At 40.3% G+C, this 18266-nt stretch overlaps 2 protein-coding genes across 2 annotated transcripts; both read left to right on the plus strand.

The window, feature by feature from the left end:
• The first annotated feature begins 525 nt into the window (after positions 1-525).
• Positions 526-2672, plus strand: Pyurf (PIGY upstream open reading frame). Its single transcript, XM_005337524.5, has 2 exons — positions 526-848; positions 2491-2672. The coding sequence occupies exons 1-2, from the start codon at positions 646-648 to the stop codon at positions 2630-2632; spliced, it is 345 nt and encodes a 114-aa protein (XP_005337581.1). The 5' UTR covers positions 526-645; the 3' UTR covers positions 2633-2672.
• A 45-nt stretch (positions 2673-2717) lies between these two features.
• Pigy (phosphatidylinositol glycan anchor biosynthesis class Y) lies at positions 2718-3412 on the plus strand. Its single transcript, XM_013363872.4, has one exon. The coding sequence runs from the start codon at positions 2718-2720 to the stop codon at positions 2931-2933; it is 216 nt and encodes a 71-aa protein (XP_013219326.1). The 3' UTR covers positions 2934-3412.
• The last annotated feature ends 14854 nt before the right edge of the window (positions 3413-18266 follow it).

Genomic DNA, 18266 nt, shown 5'->3' on the forward strand with positions numbered 1-18266 from the left:
AAATAACAATGGGTAACATTGAGAATAAAATAGATAATATTAATTGGGCATTAATTTATGCTAAGAACCTTTCTAAATGCTGGTGCATGCACTATTACATTTAACCCCGTAATTATGAAGGAATTCACAAGGTGGGTACAATCATAATCTTATAATACACATAAGAAAATTCAGCCATCTAGTTAAACTGTGGATATGGAACCAAGCTGATGGGCCTCACAGCCTATATTGTTGTGTTCTATACTACAGAATAAGAAAAGGTCAAACAGACATCAATTCCTTGGAGAGTCAGAGGCAAATTTGGTTCCTTGGGAAGTCAGAGGTAAATTTGGGATCACAAATCTACTGAATGGGGCTGTGGGTGTAGTGCTAAATACACCTGGCCTGGGTTTTGTTTGTAGTTTTGCAGGAGGGCGCAGCACCAGAGTCCTCCAACCCGAGGCAGAGATCATAACCCTGCGAAAAGCAGTCGGGTCAAGTGCTCCCTCGGAACCAAAGTACCAGTGCCCGCGTGCTCCGGGGCAGCATTTTTCGGTGCACCAGAGGCGGGGCCTGGTCGACGGTGCGTGAGGAGCCGGCGCGGAGAAAAGGGACGCTACCCGGCTGGCGTAGGGCGCAGGGAGGCGAGTTTGCCGGCGGCGGATCATGCTGAACGGAGTACGCTGCAGGCTCGCCTCGACGCTGTGGAGGACACGAGCGCCGCCATCCGCGGTCACTCGTAGGTGCCTCCGCGCGACAAGGTCGCTGTCCTTAGCAGATCGGAGCGAGAGGGCGAAAGAGCCGTCCAGCACTTTCGATCAGGCACTGCTGGAATTCCTGGTGTGTCCTCTCTCCAAGAAGCCGCTCAGGTGCGACTCGCCAGCCCCGGGTTTACGTTGGCGGAAGGGATACGTGGGGTGTGTGTGTGGGGGGGGCGTTCCGGTCTGTCCCGTATCCGCTGAGGTTTCCCAGACGCTGGCCTGGCCGGGCTCCCTAGCACCTCAGCTGCGGCGTCCAGGGCGAGCGTAGACCCGAGGGTAACCTCAGACATCCCGAGACCAGTCGCCGATCCGCGGAAGTGGGTCTTCGCGTTTTGAGGTTCGCTTTCTGTTTGGCAGCGCTTTCCCATCAGCCGGGCCCTTTTTAAAAACGCCGATTCCCAGGCGGGACCCCATCCCCGCCGGCGCCGCGGGCTTACTGAATGGTACCATTCGGCGACAGGGTCCGGGCATTGGTACATTCTGAACAGCCAAGTTTCTGAGTCATTGAGATTCAGGACAGGGCCAAAGCATAAATAATTGCAGTAATCTCCAGATTCTTGTGAAAGTACTCCGTACAGACTGATAGCGGACAATTTTAATAGTTCTGCCTACATAGTTGAGGGCTAGCTGGTTTTTGTAAAAGCGTCTTTAACCTCTAACCTAGTTGTTGGGACGATAGCTCTACAGGTTCCAGGCTACTAACACTGCATATTGATTGGTACCACTTACAAATTGCACAAACACCAAAGGTTACCCGTGGTTATCTTTGGGTGGTAGATTGTTAGCAGTTTTTTTATTTTCATATTTTTTCTAGCTTTTTCCAAACGTATTATCCCATTTTCTTAAACTTCGAAATTATCATTTGATTTACCTTTTAGCTAATTATATAACTGGCTCACTGAAGATTTGTAACCGAAAGCTTGGTCCTTGACCCCATGCCAATTCAATAATAAGAATATGGTAGATAACTCAAGGTATTCTTGTTCCCCACCCCCAGATTAGGGAGAGTGAGAGGGAGAAGAGGAAATGGAAAATATGTCCCTCAGGGTTATATTCAAATGGTGAAGTGGACCACTGTAGAGACTCACTGCTTTCCAAAGTTTCCTCATTTCTGCCTTCACATTTTCTCAAGCTTTTATTTTACATATTTTGATTTTCTGTGGTTTCCATCTAATGTATAATTAAGATTCTCTATTTAGCATTTACTCTAAAAGGAGGAAGTTCAATCTTTCTCTAGTTTTTGTACCAGTAGTAAATCAACTGGGATGATTTTGGGATTGACTAGATAATGAAGGAATATTTGGATAAAAGGGGGAGATATTTTCTAACTGGTATGGAAAAGAATTAAGAATTAAGCTCGTTGCGCATGCCTGTAATCCCAGTGGCTCCAGAGGCCAACCTATTCAGGTACTAAGCAACTCAGTGAGACCCTGTCTCTAAATAAAATACAAAATAGGGCTGGGGATGTGGCTCAGTGGTTGAGTGCCCCTGAGTTCCATTCCTGGTACCAAAAAAAAAAAAAGGAATTAAGGCTAAACTTGGGAATAAACTGAAAAAATAATATGAGCAATAACTAATGGAAATAATTACAGATTCTTAAGAGAAATGCTTGAATTGGCTACTGCTGCTTTTGTAATTAATACTCTTTGGGATTGACAGTATCAAAAATTGGATAAATGGTTTTTATTGAACATTAAGCTCAGAAGCATTTTGTTTCTACAGTTCATTTTGTTCTTTTTCCCCCCCTCAGATATGAAGCCTCAACAAATGAATTGATTAATGAAGAATTGGGAATAGCCTATCCAATCATTGATGGAATTCCTAATATGATACCACAAGCAGCTAGGACGACACAGCAAAATAAGAAACAAGAAGAAACGGAGCAACACTAACTCATAATTTTTTAAAATCAATTAAATTTTCTTAATACTATATACCTTTTCAGACAAGGTGGCGGGTAGTAAGTGGGAAAGAAGAATGTTTCTGTCTCTGCCAACGTTGACTGTTCTGATTCCACTCATCTCTTTAGCAGGATTGTTCTACTCTGCCTCTGTGGAAGAAAACTTCCCACAGGGCTGTACCAGTACTGCTAGCCTTTGCTTTTATAGTTTGCTCTTGCCGATTACCATACCAGTGTATGTGTTTTTTCACCTTTGGACTTGGATGGGTATTAAACTATTTAGACATAATTAGTGCAACCATAGCCTAGATGGTAAACCTATTGATGATAGGTATATATCTCTGAAAGCTCAATTAGATGCAAGTACTGGAGACCCATTTAACTTGCAGGAAAGTTGCTTTGCCTTGCTTCTCTTGGGCTTAGGACTGTGGGAGGTATAAGCTGCATAAGCTTCTTGGTACTTTTGTTGTGCCCTTGTTTTTTGAAGATTCTGACTTATAACTGCTGAATCAGAAGAAACATTTCAACAACATTTCTTGATGGAGATTAACACCCCTATTAATCTGAGGCCATTTCTTAGCTTATTAATGTAAAAATTCAATCATTTGGAATTTTATTTGTTTAACTTCAGCATCAGTGGTAAAGCCACAGCCATGTTAGAGATGACTCAGTTAATCCCAAAGAAGTTTTGGAAGAGTTTTTAGAGAAATGCATTTGAACTAGTGTGATATAAAACTGTATAATAAAATGGAAATTTCATGTACTTAAAAAAGATTCTGAGTTCATAAAATTACCTTAATCTCTTTGGTTTCAAATATAATAAGAAGTTGACATAAAAAAGTGGGTTTTGGTTTGGGTTTCTTTTTTGTTTTGTTTTTGGTAATGAGTATGGTACTAAAGAAGGGAAATTGTGAAAATATTGTAAATTAAAAACTGTATGTAAATAGTAAAATATAAAAAAGAGTTGGGTGGCTCAGTGGTAGAGTGCCCCTGGGTTCAATCTCTGGTACAAAAAAAAAAAAATACGCTATGCTTAGAAAGGCATTTAAATCTAAAGTAGACTCATTTTCTCAGGAAAGTGGGTACCTTTGGCAAGTAAGGCTAGGGATGGGAGGGAAGACTTGATATAGTTGATTGTGTCCTGTTGAATTTAACAGTGTGTTTTGAGGCATACTTATTTTTTTCCTGCTTTAGTAAGTCTATTTGGCACAAAGGGCTTGAGCCTTGAGTTTTCTAGACTTTTGAACAGGACTGATTAAGAGCATGGTACAAAACATTTCAGAAGCATAGCATAAATAATGTTCCAGTAGTTATCTTAAGAAACTTAATTGAAGGCTGGGGATGTGGCTCAAGCGGTATCGCGCTCGCATGTCACCACATACAAACAAAGATGTTGTGTCCACCAAAAACTAAAAAATAAATACTAAAAAAATTCTCTCTCAAAAAAAAAAATAAAAGTGGCTGAATTAAAAAAAAGAAGAAGAAAAACTTTAATTGAATATAATTTTTTTTTTTACTGTGCTTAGAATTGAACCCAGGGCCTCTTGCATGTTAAGCAAACACTTTACCACTAGGCTGCAGTCCTAACCTAATGATTCTTCATTAGCATCTTAGAAAAATTTAGACAGTGATTTCCCCTTCCCCATCAAGAGAACATTAAAATATGTTAGATTGCTAAGCATAGTGTGCATGCCTATAATTCCAGTAGTTCTGGAGGCTGAGGCAGGAGGATAAGCAAGTTCAAAGCCAACCTCAGCAACTTCGCAAGACCCTGCCTCAAAATTTGAAAAAAGGGGCTGTATGTAGCTTCGTATTTGAGAGCACCTGAGTTCAATCCCTCGTATCAAAAAACAAAAACAAAAAACCCTAAGATATGTTTTCTATTGCATTAATTCAATGTAAATGAATAGTACAAATCACTTTTTTTTTTTTAGTTGTAAATGGGCACACACCTTTATTTTGTTTATTTTTTATGTGGCTGAGGGCCTCACATGTGCCAGGCAAGTGCTCTACCACTCAGCCCCAGCCCCAAATCACATTAATTTTTTAAAAATATTTTTTAGTTGATGGACCTTTATTTTTATGAGGTATTAAAGATCAAACCCAGGGCTGGGAATGTGGCTCAGGCAGTAGCGCGCTCGTCTGGCATGCGTGTGGCCCGGGTTTGATCCTCAGCACCACATACAAATAAAGATGTTGTGTCCGCCGAGAACTAAAAAATAAATATTAAAAATTCTCTCTCTCTCTCCCTCTCTCTCTCTCCTCTCTCACTCTCTCTTAAAAAAAAAAAAGATCAAACCCAATGCCTCACTGCTAGCTAGACAAATGTTCTACCACTGAGCTATAACCCCAGCCCACAAGTCATTTTAAAATCACATAATATTTAAAGAACCTGGAAGATTAGAAGTTGTTGGTCATTTCCTAACAAATTATTTTATTAAATCTCAAATTTAACCACCTTAGAACTCAGTATAAATGTTATACTGTTATAAAGTTAATATAACTAATGCTATAAATATGTACTTGCTTTCTTCTTCTCTAAGAGACCTCAGATTATATGAACAATTTTACAGTTTTGCTAATAAACATTGTATCTTGAGAAGTCAATTTCTACTTTTTGGAAGTTAAGCATTTTAACTGGGGAAACTGACATGATTCTCCTGAGGGAGTTCATTATTTATCCATTGTCTCAGTAATAGAATCAAATTAGCAGTCACTTGTACAAGCTCTACTGGATTCAGTTCTAGGCATATTATACTGTATGCTTTAATCTTATAACCTAAAGTGTAGGTAATATTAACATTTCTGTACAGAAGAGAAATCTGGAGTATAGATGACTTACCAAGATAAGAGCTTGCAACCATCTAGGAATCTGGCTTTACTATTAACTACTCTGTAATGTGCATCTTTATTTTGAATGGACTTTTCTGTTGAGAAAAATAGGAACCGTATGCTTTGATTCTAATTCTTACTCAAAACTTGACCTTTATTTTTATTTATTTATTTATTTTTTAAAGAGAGAGAGAGAATTTTTAATATTTATTTTTTAGTTCTCGGCGGACACAACATCTTTGTTGGTATGTGGTGCTGAGGATCGAACCCCGGGCCGCACGCATGCCAGGCGAGCGTGCTACCACTTGAGCCACTTCCCCAGCCCTGGACCTTTATTATCTAAGTAGCAAATACTTCAGTTACGAGAAGTTAGTTCTGATGTTCGACAGCACAATAATGTGACTATAGTTCATAATAATTTATGTTTTGTAAAAAAAAAAAAACTAGGATGATGGCTGTGGCTGTGGGTCAGCAGTAGCATACTTGCCTGGCATGTGTGAGGCATTGGGTTTGATTCTCAGCACTACATATAAATAAAGGTCTATTAACAATTAAAAAAATATTAAAAACAAAAAAAAAATTAGGATAGGAATCTGAAGCTCCCTAACAAACTGTTTGAGAAGGAAATGTTAATTACCCCATATAATCACACTGTACTTATGTGTTGAATTACACTTGGACCCCAAATATGTATAACGTGTCAAACACTACATGGTTTATTCTAGTTTTTTTGTACTGTGTCTATATTTTGTCTATCTGGACAGTAAACTTTTTTTTTTTCCCCATACTGGGGATTGAACCCAGGGGTGCTTTACCACGGAGCTACATCCCCAGACCTTTTTATTCTAGTTTGATTTTAGAACGGGATCTCACTAAGTTGCTAAGGCAAGCCTCAAATTTGGGGTCTTCCTACCTCAATCTCCTGAGTCACTCAGATCACAGGTGAGTGTTGCCATATCTGGCCATATTTCTTCTTAACTGATTTGCAGGGAAACTTTAGAAAACAGTATGTATACAATTTTTTTTTTAAAGAGTGAGTGAGAGAGAGGGAGAGAGAGAATTTTAATATTTATTTTTTAGTTATCGGTGGACACAACATCTTTGTTTGTATGTGGTGCTGAGGATCAAACCTGGGCCTCACGCATGCCAGGCGAGCGCGATACCGCTTGAGACACATCCCCAGCCCCAGTATGTATACAATTTTACTAAAGGTCTATAACATATAACGATATTAATAGTCTATAGGAAGTAAATGTGAGCAAAGTATATTTGGAGTAAGGAAATGACACCAGATGGTAATTTGAATTCTTAGGAATACATGACGAAAACCAGAAAACAACATAACTAATGCTATAAATATATACTTGCTTTCCTTTTCTCTAAGAGACATCAAATTATATGAAATAATTATAGTATTGTTGGGTTTATAACGTAGTATGGATAACAACAGTACAGAATGAGGGAAAAAATAATATAACATGTTTTTATATCTCACTTGCACTCTTATGAATGGATTTGCAGTTTTAATAAACCTCAAACCATCCTCATAGGCTGGTGAGAATATAAAACACTGCAACTTATTAGGAAAATGGTTAGCTGCCTATACAAGGTTAAATATAGAGTCTGGGTCTGCAATTTCATTCCTTAGTGTTTACTCAAGAGAAATGAAACCTCTTTTCACACAAAAACTTATATGCAGATGTTCTCAACAGCATCATTCATATAGCCTTAAAATAGAAACAACCCAATGTCCATAACTGATGAATGGATAGATGAAATGTGGTATGAAAACAATGAAGTATTATTTGGCAATAAGAAGGACTGAAGTGCTGGGCACCTTAGTGCATGCCTGTAATCCCATCAGTTCAGGAGGGAGGAGCATGAGTTCAAAGCCAGCCTCAGCAAAAGCAAGGTAGGCGCTAAGCAACTCAGTGAGACCCTGTCTCTATATAAAAATACAAAATAGGATTTGGGATGTGGCTCAATGGTCAAGTACCTCTGAGTTGAGTCCCCAATACAAAAAATAATCTCATTATAACATGAATTTTTGAAAACATGCTAAGTAAAGCCAGTTATAAAAGAACATTATTTGATCATTTATATGAAATGTCCATAACAGGTGTAATGGTTTAAATATTAAGTGTCTCCCAAAAGCTCATGTGTGAGACAATGCAAGAAAGCTTAGAGGTGAAATGATTGGGATGAGAGCCTTAACCTAATCAGTACATTAATCCCTGATGGGGATTAAATGAATGTGACTAGGCAGGTAGGGTGTAACTGGAGGAGGTGGTGTCCCTGGTGAGGTGTTCTCTTTCTCTGCTTCCTGGTAATGTCCTGAGCTGTTTTCCTTCAATGCACCTTTCCTTCATGATATCCTTCCTCACTTCAGGCCCTGAGGAATGGAGTTGGCCATTTATGAACTAAGGCTGTAGTAGGACAGACAAGGCTGGACACGGAGGAAAAGCAGGAAGCAGGTTTATTGGCTACAACCAGGTTCAAAGTGGGGATTTTTGCCTCCATCAAATCACCCCTCTGAACCCCGAGTTCAGAAAGTTTTAGAACTTTATACCCAGTGTGTAAGTGGAGGGACTCAAAGGCTCACAATCTGTAGAAATTCACATAAAAGCAGCTTTTTCACTGTTCTAGGCACCCAATTTAAGCCAAGGACTCTAGGAAGTGGAGAGTCCCCTCCACTTTCTTCCCACCAGCTGGCTCTGAAGGACCTCACTATAGTCCTGTGAGAGGAAAACACCTCTGTGTACGCTCCAGACCCAGGCTGGAGGCCTTGAGTCCCACTCTGTCTCTGCAAACACACCCTCCCCTTGAAAAGTTCTTGCTGATAGTCTAAGAACAATTATGCTAAATAGAATGTTTGAGGGTCACTGAAGAAGCTTAGTTATGACAAGGGTCTTCTGGATGGGGGTATCTGATGTACTTCAAGACCTCTGAAACTGTGGGCTCCCAAATAAACTTTCCCTTCTCTATGTTCTTGTCAGGTATTTTGGTCACAGCAGCGAAAAAGTTGACTAAAGAGGTAAATCTACAGAAACAGACAGTAGTTTAGTGATTATCTAGGGTGAGGGGAGGTTATGGAGTTAAACTCAGAGGTGTAGTAGGGCTTCTCTTTAGAGAAATGAAAAGGTTTAAAATTTGATCGTGGTGATGTTGCATAATTCTCTCTGTGTGTGTGTTGTGTGTGTGTGTACAGGGATTGAACCTAAGCCACTTAACCACATAGTTACATCCCAAGACGTTTTTATTTTTATTTTGAGATAGGTTCTCACTAGGTTGCTTACAGTCTTATTAAGTTGCTGAAGCTTTCTTTGAACCTGCATGCTATCTTCCTGCCTCAGTCTCCCCCTCCCGATGTGCTGGATTACAGGCATGAGCCACCACGCCCAGCTAATGTTGCATAATGCCATGGATATACTAAAAACCACTGAGTTGCACACTTTACATGTCTGGATTACAGTAGCTTCCCTTGTAGGTACATTCCAAGACCTCTCATGGATGCCCGAAACCACGAAGACTACTGAACTCTAGTATAGGGATAGTATACACTTACTTTTTTTTTTCCTATACACACATATGTATGAAAAAATTGTTTATAAGTTAAGCTTAGTAAGAGATTAACCAAAATAATAAAATATACTATATATACTATAGTAAAAGTTAAGTGAGTTTGTTCTCGCATGAAAGAGTCAAAACAAAGAATATTTTTGGATGAGGTCAATCACAAGTAACCAAAACCATGGCAAGTGAAACCAGGGATAAAGGGAGACTAATGTATGTAAATATATTTACATACATTAGTAAGGATTATATATCAAAAGGATTATATATCAAAAACCCATTATTATTTTTCTTTTTGAGGGGTTACCAGTACTGGGGATTGAACTCAAGGGCACCAGACCACTGAGGCACATCTATTTTGTATTTTATTTAGAAACAGGGTTGCACTGAATTGTTTAGTGTCTTGCTTTTGCTGAGGCTGGCTTTGAACTTTCTATCCTCCTTCTTCAGCCTCCTGAACTGCTGGGATTACAGGCATGAACCATCGCACTCAATTCAATAAACCTATTATTTAAAAGGTACAATATCTAAGTCTCTGTTGTTTCAAGACATCTGCTAATTAGAGACATGTTCAAAAGTGATATGCAGTTTTTTTAAGAGAGAGAGAGAGAATTTTTTAATATTTATTTTTCAGTTTCTGGTGGACACAACATCTTTATTTTATTTTTTTTTATGTGGTGCTGAGGATCAAACCCAGTGCCCCGTGCATGCCAGGCGAGCACGTTACCGCTTGAGCCACATTCCCAGCCCAATGCAGTTTTTGAACCTTCTAGATTTGTTTCCATTGTGCTACTTCTTGTGACCCTCTCAGATATGATACCCTTTCTTAGATTTTTTCAACTCGTTTCTAGAGTTCTAAACCAAGTTTCTTGGTGACAGACATAGACTTCATTATCTTCAATTGTTGCACAGAACCCACCATAAGGGTACTCCTTCACTAAATGGAACTCATCTCCATTCCTCCTCTGCAATAATTGGAGGACTTCACAAAACCAGGGTGAATGTGTTCCTAGTCCCTTTGTGATCTATGGTCACTCGGCTACCTTGTCACTGGGGGGTGGGGGGTAGGGGGGTGTAGAGATGGAATCAACACACAAACTTTGGGAGCTGGTGAGAGAACTGGCTGGAGACCCACCTCAGGTCGTCGTCCAGTAGCTCAGGTTATTTTTGGAATGCACAATGTAAGGGTCTGGCCAAACGTCGGAGGAAGAGACCACCAAGAGACTGACTCATGCAATTGCAGAAGGGGATTTATTGAGTATCCATTCCAGTGTGCTGGGTCTCCAGGCTCACTCAAGAAGGGAGAGCAGCCCAGAGCCCCAGGCAGGGGTTGAGCAGTGCTTAAGTACACTTTTTGGGGAGGGCGGGGACTTTACATACATCACAGTCTCCTTTAACAAATCACCATACACCGTGGGAAAATCAAACAACAATTCTTAGACTTGATTAGTACATTCATTGGTGGGAACAGGTCGGGCTGGAGTGATAGGTCATTCCTAAGGAAGGGGTTACATTCAAACTGATTGGTTCGGGCCCTGAATGCCTACGTGACAAGCTGCACAGGGTCCTAGGCTATTAATCAACTAAATGGTCAGTAGGGCATTGTCTTAAGTGCCTCAGGAATTTCAGGTTCTGTATGCAGTTCAGAAACTCTACAATACCTAGTCCTTTACTTTTTAACCCAGGCTTTGCAGTTTAGAAGCAGCTTTACAATGCCTGGTCTTTTACATTTTAACTTAAATTTCTTTTACTCTTACACACACAATGGTTATAGGGTTTGAATGGGGCGTGCCTGTTAATCATACATAAGCAAGACAATATCCATAAGCCAATCATTTTCTGCCTACCATAACCGCACTGTGAGGAAACTCTAAATATTGCTGTCGTGGCAGAAAGCAATCTGGAAGGGTCTTTAGCCCTTATTGAGGCAGGGGTTTCATGCCCTGAAGCCCCTGACTCTCAGTTTTCTGGCTGGGCAGTTTGGCAATGCTAACCACAAGTGCTGAGGATGTGGTTTCACCCCATCCTGCAGGTCCTCCTATCAGGCCTGAAGGAAGGTGGATATTTCAAGCACTTCTGAGCTGCTAATGAAGATAGGTAGTCAGTGTAGTTAGGTAAATCGGGTCTAATATCAAGTAAAATCCAAAATGGAGGCCATGTTGAGAATGAAGTCCGGGAAAAGCAGAACAACTCTTGGAATGTTAATGTCCCCAAGGTCCAGAGCCCATCCCAAAGAAGTGTTAATGAAACAGCTCCCAGCAAACTTGAAGATGTTGACCCAAAAGTCCTTCCTGCCCAGATTACTCCTTTGGCCCACCTGTGCCCCACCCTTAACAGAACAATGGACAGGAATGTGACAGGAATGCAGGAAAGATAAAGGAAGACTTTAGCTATAAAAAAGGGAGACAACCACCCTTTGATGGATTCCACCTCTTGGGTCCCCTTCTTTCTCAGAAGCCTTTTCTACTATCCTTTAATAAACTACTTTCTACTCTAACCTTGCCTCGGTGTGCTTCTCTGGTGTTATACTTCGACACTGGGGAAGCAAGGACTCATCACCAGTACACGGTAACACTGAAAAACCAGCCTCTATCTCAGAGCAAAGCTGTCCAAGGAAGGGACATGGCCTTTGTCCTTGGAAAAACCCACAGAGCACTTCCTAGGCACATTCCCACCCTGCTAAGTTGTTTATCTACAAATAACAGGAGAGATCTGCTGCGCCAGGTGTCCCTGACTCAGTCAGGCTAGGTGGGGATCCATAGCAACCCCCTAGCAGCCACCAATCAGCATGAGACAGGGAAATACCTGGGATGCCAGATGACCCTCCCAGTAGTATATGGTAGTTGATAACAAGTTGGGAAATCATGCCGTATGCATCTCAGGGCTTCAACCAATCAGTTTAAACGTATACCCCTTCTTAGGACTGACCAATCCCCCCCCCCACCTGTTCCCGCCAGTGAATGTGCTAATCATGTTTTAGAGTTGTTATTTGATTTTCCCGAGGTATGTGATGATTTGCTAAGGGATGCTATGATGTATGTAAAGTCCCTGCCCTTTCCAAAGAATGTATATAAGCTCTGCTTTAGTTGTTCTGGGGCTCTTTGTTCTCTGCTCCTCTGAAGTGAGCTCTGAGCCCCAGCATGCTGGACCCCCAGTAAACCCTTTGCTGTTGCAAGAGACAGTCTCTTGGTGGTCTTTTCACACTAACTACCTAATTTTAAATCTGGCTTCAGCAGGATATGGTTTTGGTGGCTAACCAAGAGCCTTATAAAATTTGGGGGTAAGAGCCTTCACCAAAATCTATGTTAAATAACAATCAAGACTGTTGCCTTGTCTTTAGCCTTTAATTTAAAAAAAAAAAAACACAATACCTTTGTTTTATTTATTTTTTTAATGTGCTAAGGATTGAACCCAGTGCTTCACACATGCTAAGCAAGCCAAGGAGCTACAGCCCCTAGCCTTTGAATCTTAATCCTTCCTGTAACTCCCATTTGGGTTTACCTCTGCCTTCCATTTCCTGCAGCTCTGGGACAAAGGATTTGGCTGGAATGTTCCCTAGGGTTAGGTCTTTACATTTGAAAAAGAACTTCAGGGGACCCATTTTGTTTCTACAGGTTACCCTCCAGGCATGGTCCTTACAAATGCACAGGATCTTCATTGGGGATTATTACTGTGATGGCCTGACCATAAATTCTTTCTTCTTATTTACTAGCATGGCCAGGAGCAATAGTAGAGTCTCACCACCAAATATGGTGAGGACAAAGGCATCCCTTTTTCCAAGTTTTGTCCTCCTTGGTGAAATGCTGCATTTGGAGGTAGTTGTTATATTCTGCATATACCACTAGGTGGAACTTTTGGCTAACTAATGGGATACAGTGAACCAAACACTCCGAAGGCACTAGAAAGATGACTGTGCTTAGGCAGTGCTAAGCCAGGTAGGCGCACCCTGCGTGTATTTATTTAGCATATACTGGAAGCCCACAATAGCTGACATGAATCCTGAAAAATGAACAGGAATGAGGTGAGGAAAATGGAACAATAAAAGTGGGATAGGAAGAGGGATCCTGGAACAAGAAAGAGCACATGTAAAAACACAGGAAAGAGACTGACCCATTCAGGAAACTGAAATGGTTTACAAACTGTAATGGTGGGGTGTGGGACCAGAGCCATACACGGGCACATCAGGAAGGACTTAAAAGTTCAATAAAACTGGACTTTAAACTGGGCTTGGTGGCACAAGCCTGTAATTCTAGCAACTCAGGAAGCTGAGGCAGGAGTTTAATAGTAGTCTACTTCATGATTTTTAATATAGGATCTTGCTGCTCTGCCACTGAGGCTTATTTTTATTTATTTGTTTTAATATTTTTTAGATGTTGATGGACTTTCATTTTATTCATTTATTTATATGCGGTGCTGAGAATTGAATCCAGGGCCCCACACATGCTAAGCGAGCACTCTACCACTGAGCTGCTCTTGACGCTTATTTTTCCTCTTCTCCCTTTCACAAATTAGCAAGTGAATTTCAACACCTGCCCCTCTTTGGGCACACTGGCAAGTAGCTTTGGAATCACCACTTTGAAAGACCTTTGTTCCCCCAAATGGGCAGAATCACAGCCTCGAGGACAGGGATCCCTGGTGTTTCTCCTTTGCTAGCAAAACAATAAAACTTATTTTCTTTCTCTCAAAACTATGTCCTTGGGCTGGGAATGTGGCTCAAGCGGTAACATGCTTGCCTGGCATGCGTGGGGGGCCCTGGTTCGATCCTCAGCACCACATACAAACAAAGATGTTTTGTCTGCCGAAAACTAAACAATAAATATTAAAATTCTCTCTCTCTCTCTCTCTCTCTCTCTCTCTCTCTCTCTTAAAAACAACAACAAAAAAACCCATGTCCTCATTATTAGGTTGGCTTGGGGATGATCTTTCCATAACAGAAAAATCACAAAAAGACGATCACAATAAGAAATTTGCAGTAAGAAACTTCTCTGAGACTTCTAGCAGAGCAGTTTGAGTGGAAGAAATGGGCACTGGAGGAAGATAAGGTACGATGTAGAGACAGCAACCATAGATTTTTTTTTTTTTTTAATGAAAATAAATACAGAAAGAAGAGACAGGAATTGGGCTGGGGTTGTGGCTCAGGGGTGGAGCGTTTTCCTGGCATGCATGAGGCACTGGGTTGGATCCTTAGCCCCACATAAAAATAAATAAATAGAATAAAGGTATTGTGTCTATCTACAACAACGACAAAAAAAAAAAAAAATAAGAGAAAGGGAAGTACATAGCAAGAGAGGAATTTAAAAACTTATTTAATATTTATTTTTTGGTACCACGGATTGAACCGAGGGCGCTTAACCACTGAGCCATATCACCAGCCCTTTTTATTTTTGAGACAGGGTCTCACTAGTTGCTTAGTGCCTCACTAAATTGCTGAGTCTGGCTTTGAATCTGCAATCCTTTTGCCTTAGCCTTCAGAGCTGCTGGGATTACAGGTGTGTGTGCCACCACACCAGGCTAAAAACTTATTACCTTAATGGCAGAAATGTGACTATGTCGGAGCCTGTGGTGAAACAATGGAAGATTGGAAGATGGAGGAAAGTAGAGAAAGGATGCCAAGATCTTGAAGGAGTTGGAAATCAGAGCACAAGTGCAGTGCAAGATGCATCTTGTTGGAGTCAAGGAGGAAGGAAGAAACCAAGGGTGAGGGAAGTGGGTTTGTGTATGGTGAAGGGGCAGGCAATTCCTGAGGTGGATTCCACTCTCAAGTTAGGTCTCCTGGGAGAACATAATGCACCAGGTGCAAGTAGTTTATAGTTCCTTCTTCTGTAACAGTTCAGAACACATTGTAAATACAGAGAGTATTATAGTATTATATACAGAGGAAAGCAATAGTGTTGTTCCAGTGACTCTGTAGCTTTTACCCTCTTAGAAAACTATTGTCTTCTACCAGTTTCAAAAACATGTGCCTATCTTGTCTACTCTATATTGTGAGCATCTCTTGTAAAATCAGAAGCCAAAGGAAATCATTAAAAAATTGCCTTTGAAACTTGGGGATTGAGTCAAATTAATGTCCAACTTAAGGTTGCCAAATAGATTCTGTTCCCAGGAAAAGTGCTCACTATCTTTACACAGGAAAAAGAGAGGTGGCTCAGGAGGCTGAAGCAGGAGGATTGCAAGTTCAAAGCCAGCCTTGGCAAAAGCAAGGCGCTAAACAACTCAGTGAGACCCTGTCTCTAAATAAAATACTAAATAGGGCTGGGGAAGTGACTCAGTGGTAGAGGGCCCCTGAGTTCAATACCTGGTACCCCTGCTGCCCCCCCACCCCCAAATTGCACAAACCTAAAGTACATTTTTACCTAGCATAATTATTTTGCAATTCTTCCATGCTGTTGTCAATAGTTTATTCCTTTTTAATGCTGATTTTTTTTTCTTGTGGTGCTGGGGATTGAACCCAGAGTCCTATGTGTTGGAAGGAAGCACTCTACTAACTTAGCCATATCCCCAGCCCTGTTTTGTATTTTATTTAGAGACAGGGTCTCACTGAGTTGCTTAGCGCCTTGCTCATTGCTGAAGCTGTCTTTAAACTGGCAATCCTCCTGTCTGAGCCTCCAGAGCTGCTGGGATTACAGATGTGTGCCACCGCAACCACACCTGACCCATGTATCTTCTTTGATAATGTCTTTTCATATGTTTGACATATGATAATTGAGGTGTTTTCTTGAGATTTGTTTATATATCATGGATAGGCTACAAGTCTTTCATCAGATACATGATTGCAAATATTTTCTCCCTCTGTGACTTGTCTTTTCATTCTCTTAACAGTGGCTTTCCAAGAGTAGATGTTAATTATAATGATGATACATAAGTTTTTTCTTATATGGATATTTTTATTATTAACAAATAATTTTTGCCTAGCCCAAGGTCATGATTTTTGCCACCTATGTTTCTAGAAATTTTGTTTTACATTTATGTCTGCAATTCTTAATTTTGTATACAATGCAAAGAATACATAGCTTTTCCTTTATGTATGATGGACATTGAACTGATCCAGCACTGTTTTTTGAAAAGACTATACTTTGTTGAATTATTTTTGCTCCTTAGTTAAAAAAAAAAATCAGTAATCCATGAATATGAGACCTACTTCTAGACTATTCTGCTTCAACCATCAAACTACCACCTTGACACTAATGCCATGTCCAGTCTCTTGATTTGTGTTGCTTTATACATCATAAATTCCAGTAGTAGTTGTTTAAGCTATTCTTGGTCTTTTGCATTACCATATCATTATTAATATCTTGTCAATGTTTACAAAAAAAAGCTTCCTTGGGATTCTGATAGGAATCGACTATAGATCAATTTAGGGGAGACAGACACCTTAACAGCCAGTCTTCTGACTAGTGAAAACAGTTTGTCTATCTAGGTTAATTTCAAGAATTTAAAAAGTATATTTTATTTTTTGGTACTGGCAATTGAAACTAGGGGCGCTTAGCCACTGAACCACATCCCCAGTCCTTTTAAATTTTGAGATACGGTCTCACTAAATTGTTTAGGCTGGTTTTGAACTTGGAATTCTCCTGCCTTAGCCTCCTGAGTTGCTGTGATCACATGTACATGCCATCATGCCCAGCATAAAAAAAATCAGCTTTTTAAAAATTTTTCTTTTTTTTGGTGTCCAGGACTTTTCCACTTTTGTTGAATTTATGTCTAAGTATATTGTATTTTTAAATGTGACCACACTGATTTTGGCCCTTTCCTACGTTGGCTTCAGATTCCAAGTTGAAAAGGAGCCTTCTTTCTCAATAAAACAATTATAAAATAGCAAGCAAAATCACATAGGATATAGCGTAAGGTGTTAAAATTTTGTTCTACTGGGGCACTCTACCACTGAGCAAATCCCCAGCCCTTTTTTCTTTTGAGACAGGGTCTCACTAAATTGCTGAGGCTGGCCTTGAACTTTCCATTTTCTTGCCTCAGCCTCCCAATTAGTTGGGATTATAAATAGAGTAGCTGGGATTACAGGTGAGTGTCATTTACAAACAGCACTTCTTTTTTGTTTTCTTCATGTTGCAATTTACTTAACCTCCTTTGGGAATGAGAGCCAAGTTTTGCAACACCATTTTCTTTTTTTGTTGTTGGTACCAGAGATTGAACTCTGGGTCACTTGACCATTGAGCCACATCCCCAGCCCTGTTTTGTATTTTATTTAGAGGCAGGGTCTCACTGAATTGCTAAGCACTTCTCCAATGCTGAGGCTGATTACAGATGTGCACCACCGTGCCTGGCTTGCACTGCCATTTTCTATTGGTGCAGACTGAGAAAAAAAAATACCTTAAAAGAATAGCCATGAAAAGCTAGTAGAATTATTTGAAAATCACTATCCACTAAGATAAACACCAAAAATGGAGAAAGTACCAAATTCTCAAAAATAAAATAGTAAAAATAAGGGAAATTTTTTTCCTTAATCAAAGTATATGCTTAAATATATTGCACATCTAATATTCAAACATTAAAAAACCCATTGGTGGACACAGTGGTGCCCACCTATAATTCAAGCAACATGGGAGGCTATGACAGAACCAAGTTCAAGTAAGACCCTGTCTCAAAATAAAAAATAAGGGTTAAGGATCCCTGGGTTCAATTTCTAATAGGGCAAAACCAAACCAAACCTAATAAAAGCCCTCCTCAATTGCAGACAAAGCCAAGATAGTATTTCTTTGGTATCAGGGATTGAACGCAGAAGCGCTTAACCACTGAGCCACATCCCCAGCCCTTTATTATTATTTTGTAGTTATAGATGGACAGAATGCCTTTATTATTTTTTTTAAATGTGGTGCTAAGGATCGTACCCAGTGCCTCACACATGCTAGGCAAGTGCTCTGCCATTAAGCAGGGAACTCACTGACCAGCCTCACCCCCAGCCCTTTTTCATATATTATTTAGAGACAGGGTTTTGCCAAGTTGCTGAGGCTGGCTTTGAGACACTGGGATTACAGGCACACACTAATGTGCTTGGCTCAAGAACGGTATTTTGGGCTGAGGATGTGGCTCAAGTGGTAACACGCTCGTCTGGCATGCGCAGGGCGCTGATTCGATCCTCAGCACCACATAAAAATAAAATAAAGATGTTGTCTCCGCCGAAAACTGAAAAATAAATATTAAAAAAATCTCTAAAAAAAAAAAAAAAAAGAATGGTATCTCGAGGCGTCACAATGAAGATACTGGCC

The sequence above is a fragment of the Ictidomys tridecemlineatus genome, chromosome 9 (assembly GCF_052094955.1).
Source record: "Ictidomys tridecemlineatus isolate mIctTri1 chromosome 9, mIctTri1.hap1, whole genome shotgun sequence".
Taxonomy (NCBI): Eukaryota; Metazoa; Chordata; class Mammalia; order Rodentia; family Sciuridae; genus Ictidomys; species Ictidomys tridecemlineatus.

Bases quoted from the DNA above. Each gene is read 5' to 3' on its own strand.
- Pigy (XM_013363872.4), top strand. From the start codon at position 2,718: ATGTTTCTGTCTCTGCCAACGTTGACTGTTCTGATTCCACTCATCTCT.
- Pyurf (XM_005337524.5), top strand. From the start codon at position 646: ATGCTGAACGGAGTACGCTGCAGGCTCGCCTCGACGCTGTGGAGGACA. The intron at 849-2,490 runs GTGCGACTCGCC...TCCCCCCCTCAG, and splicing joins CTCTCCAAGAAGCCGCTCAG to ATATGAAGCCTCAACAAATG.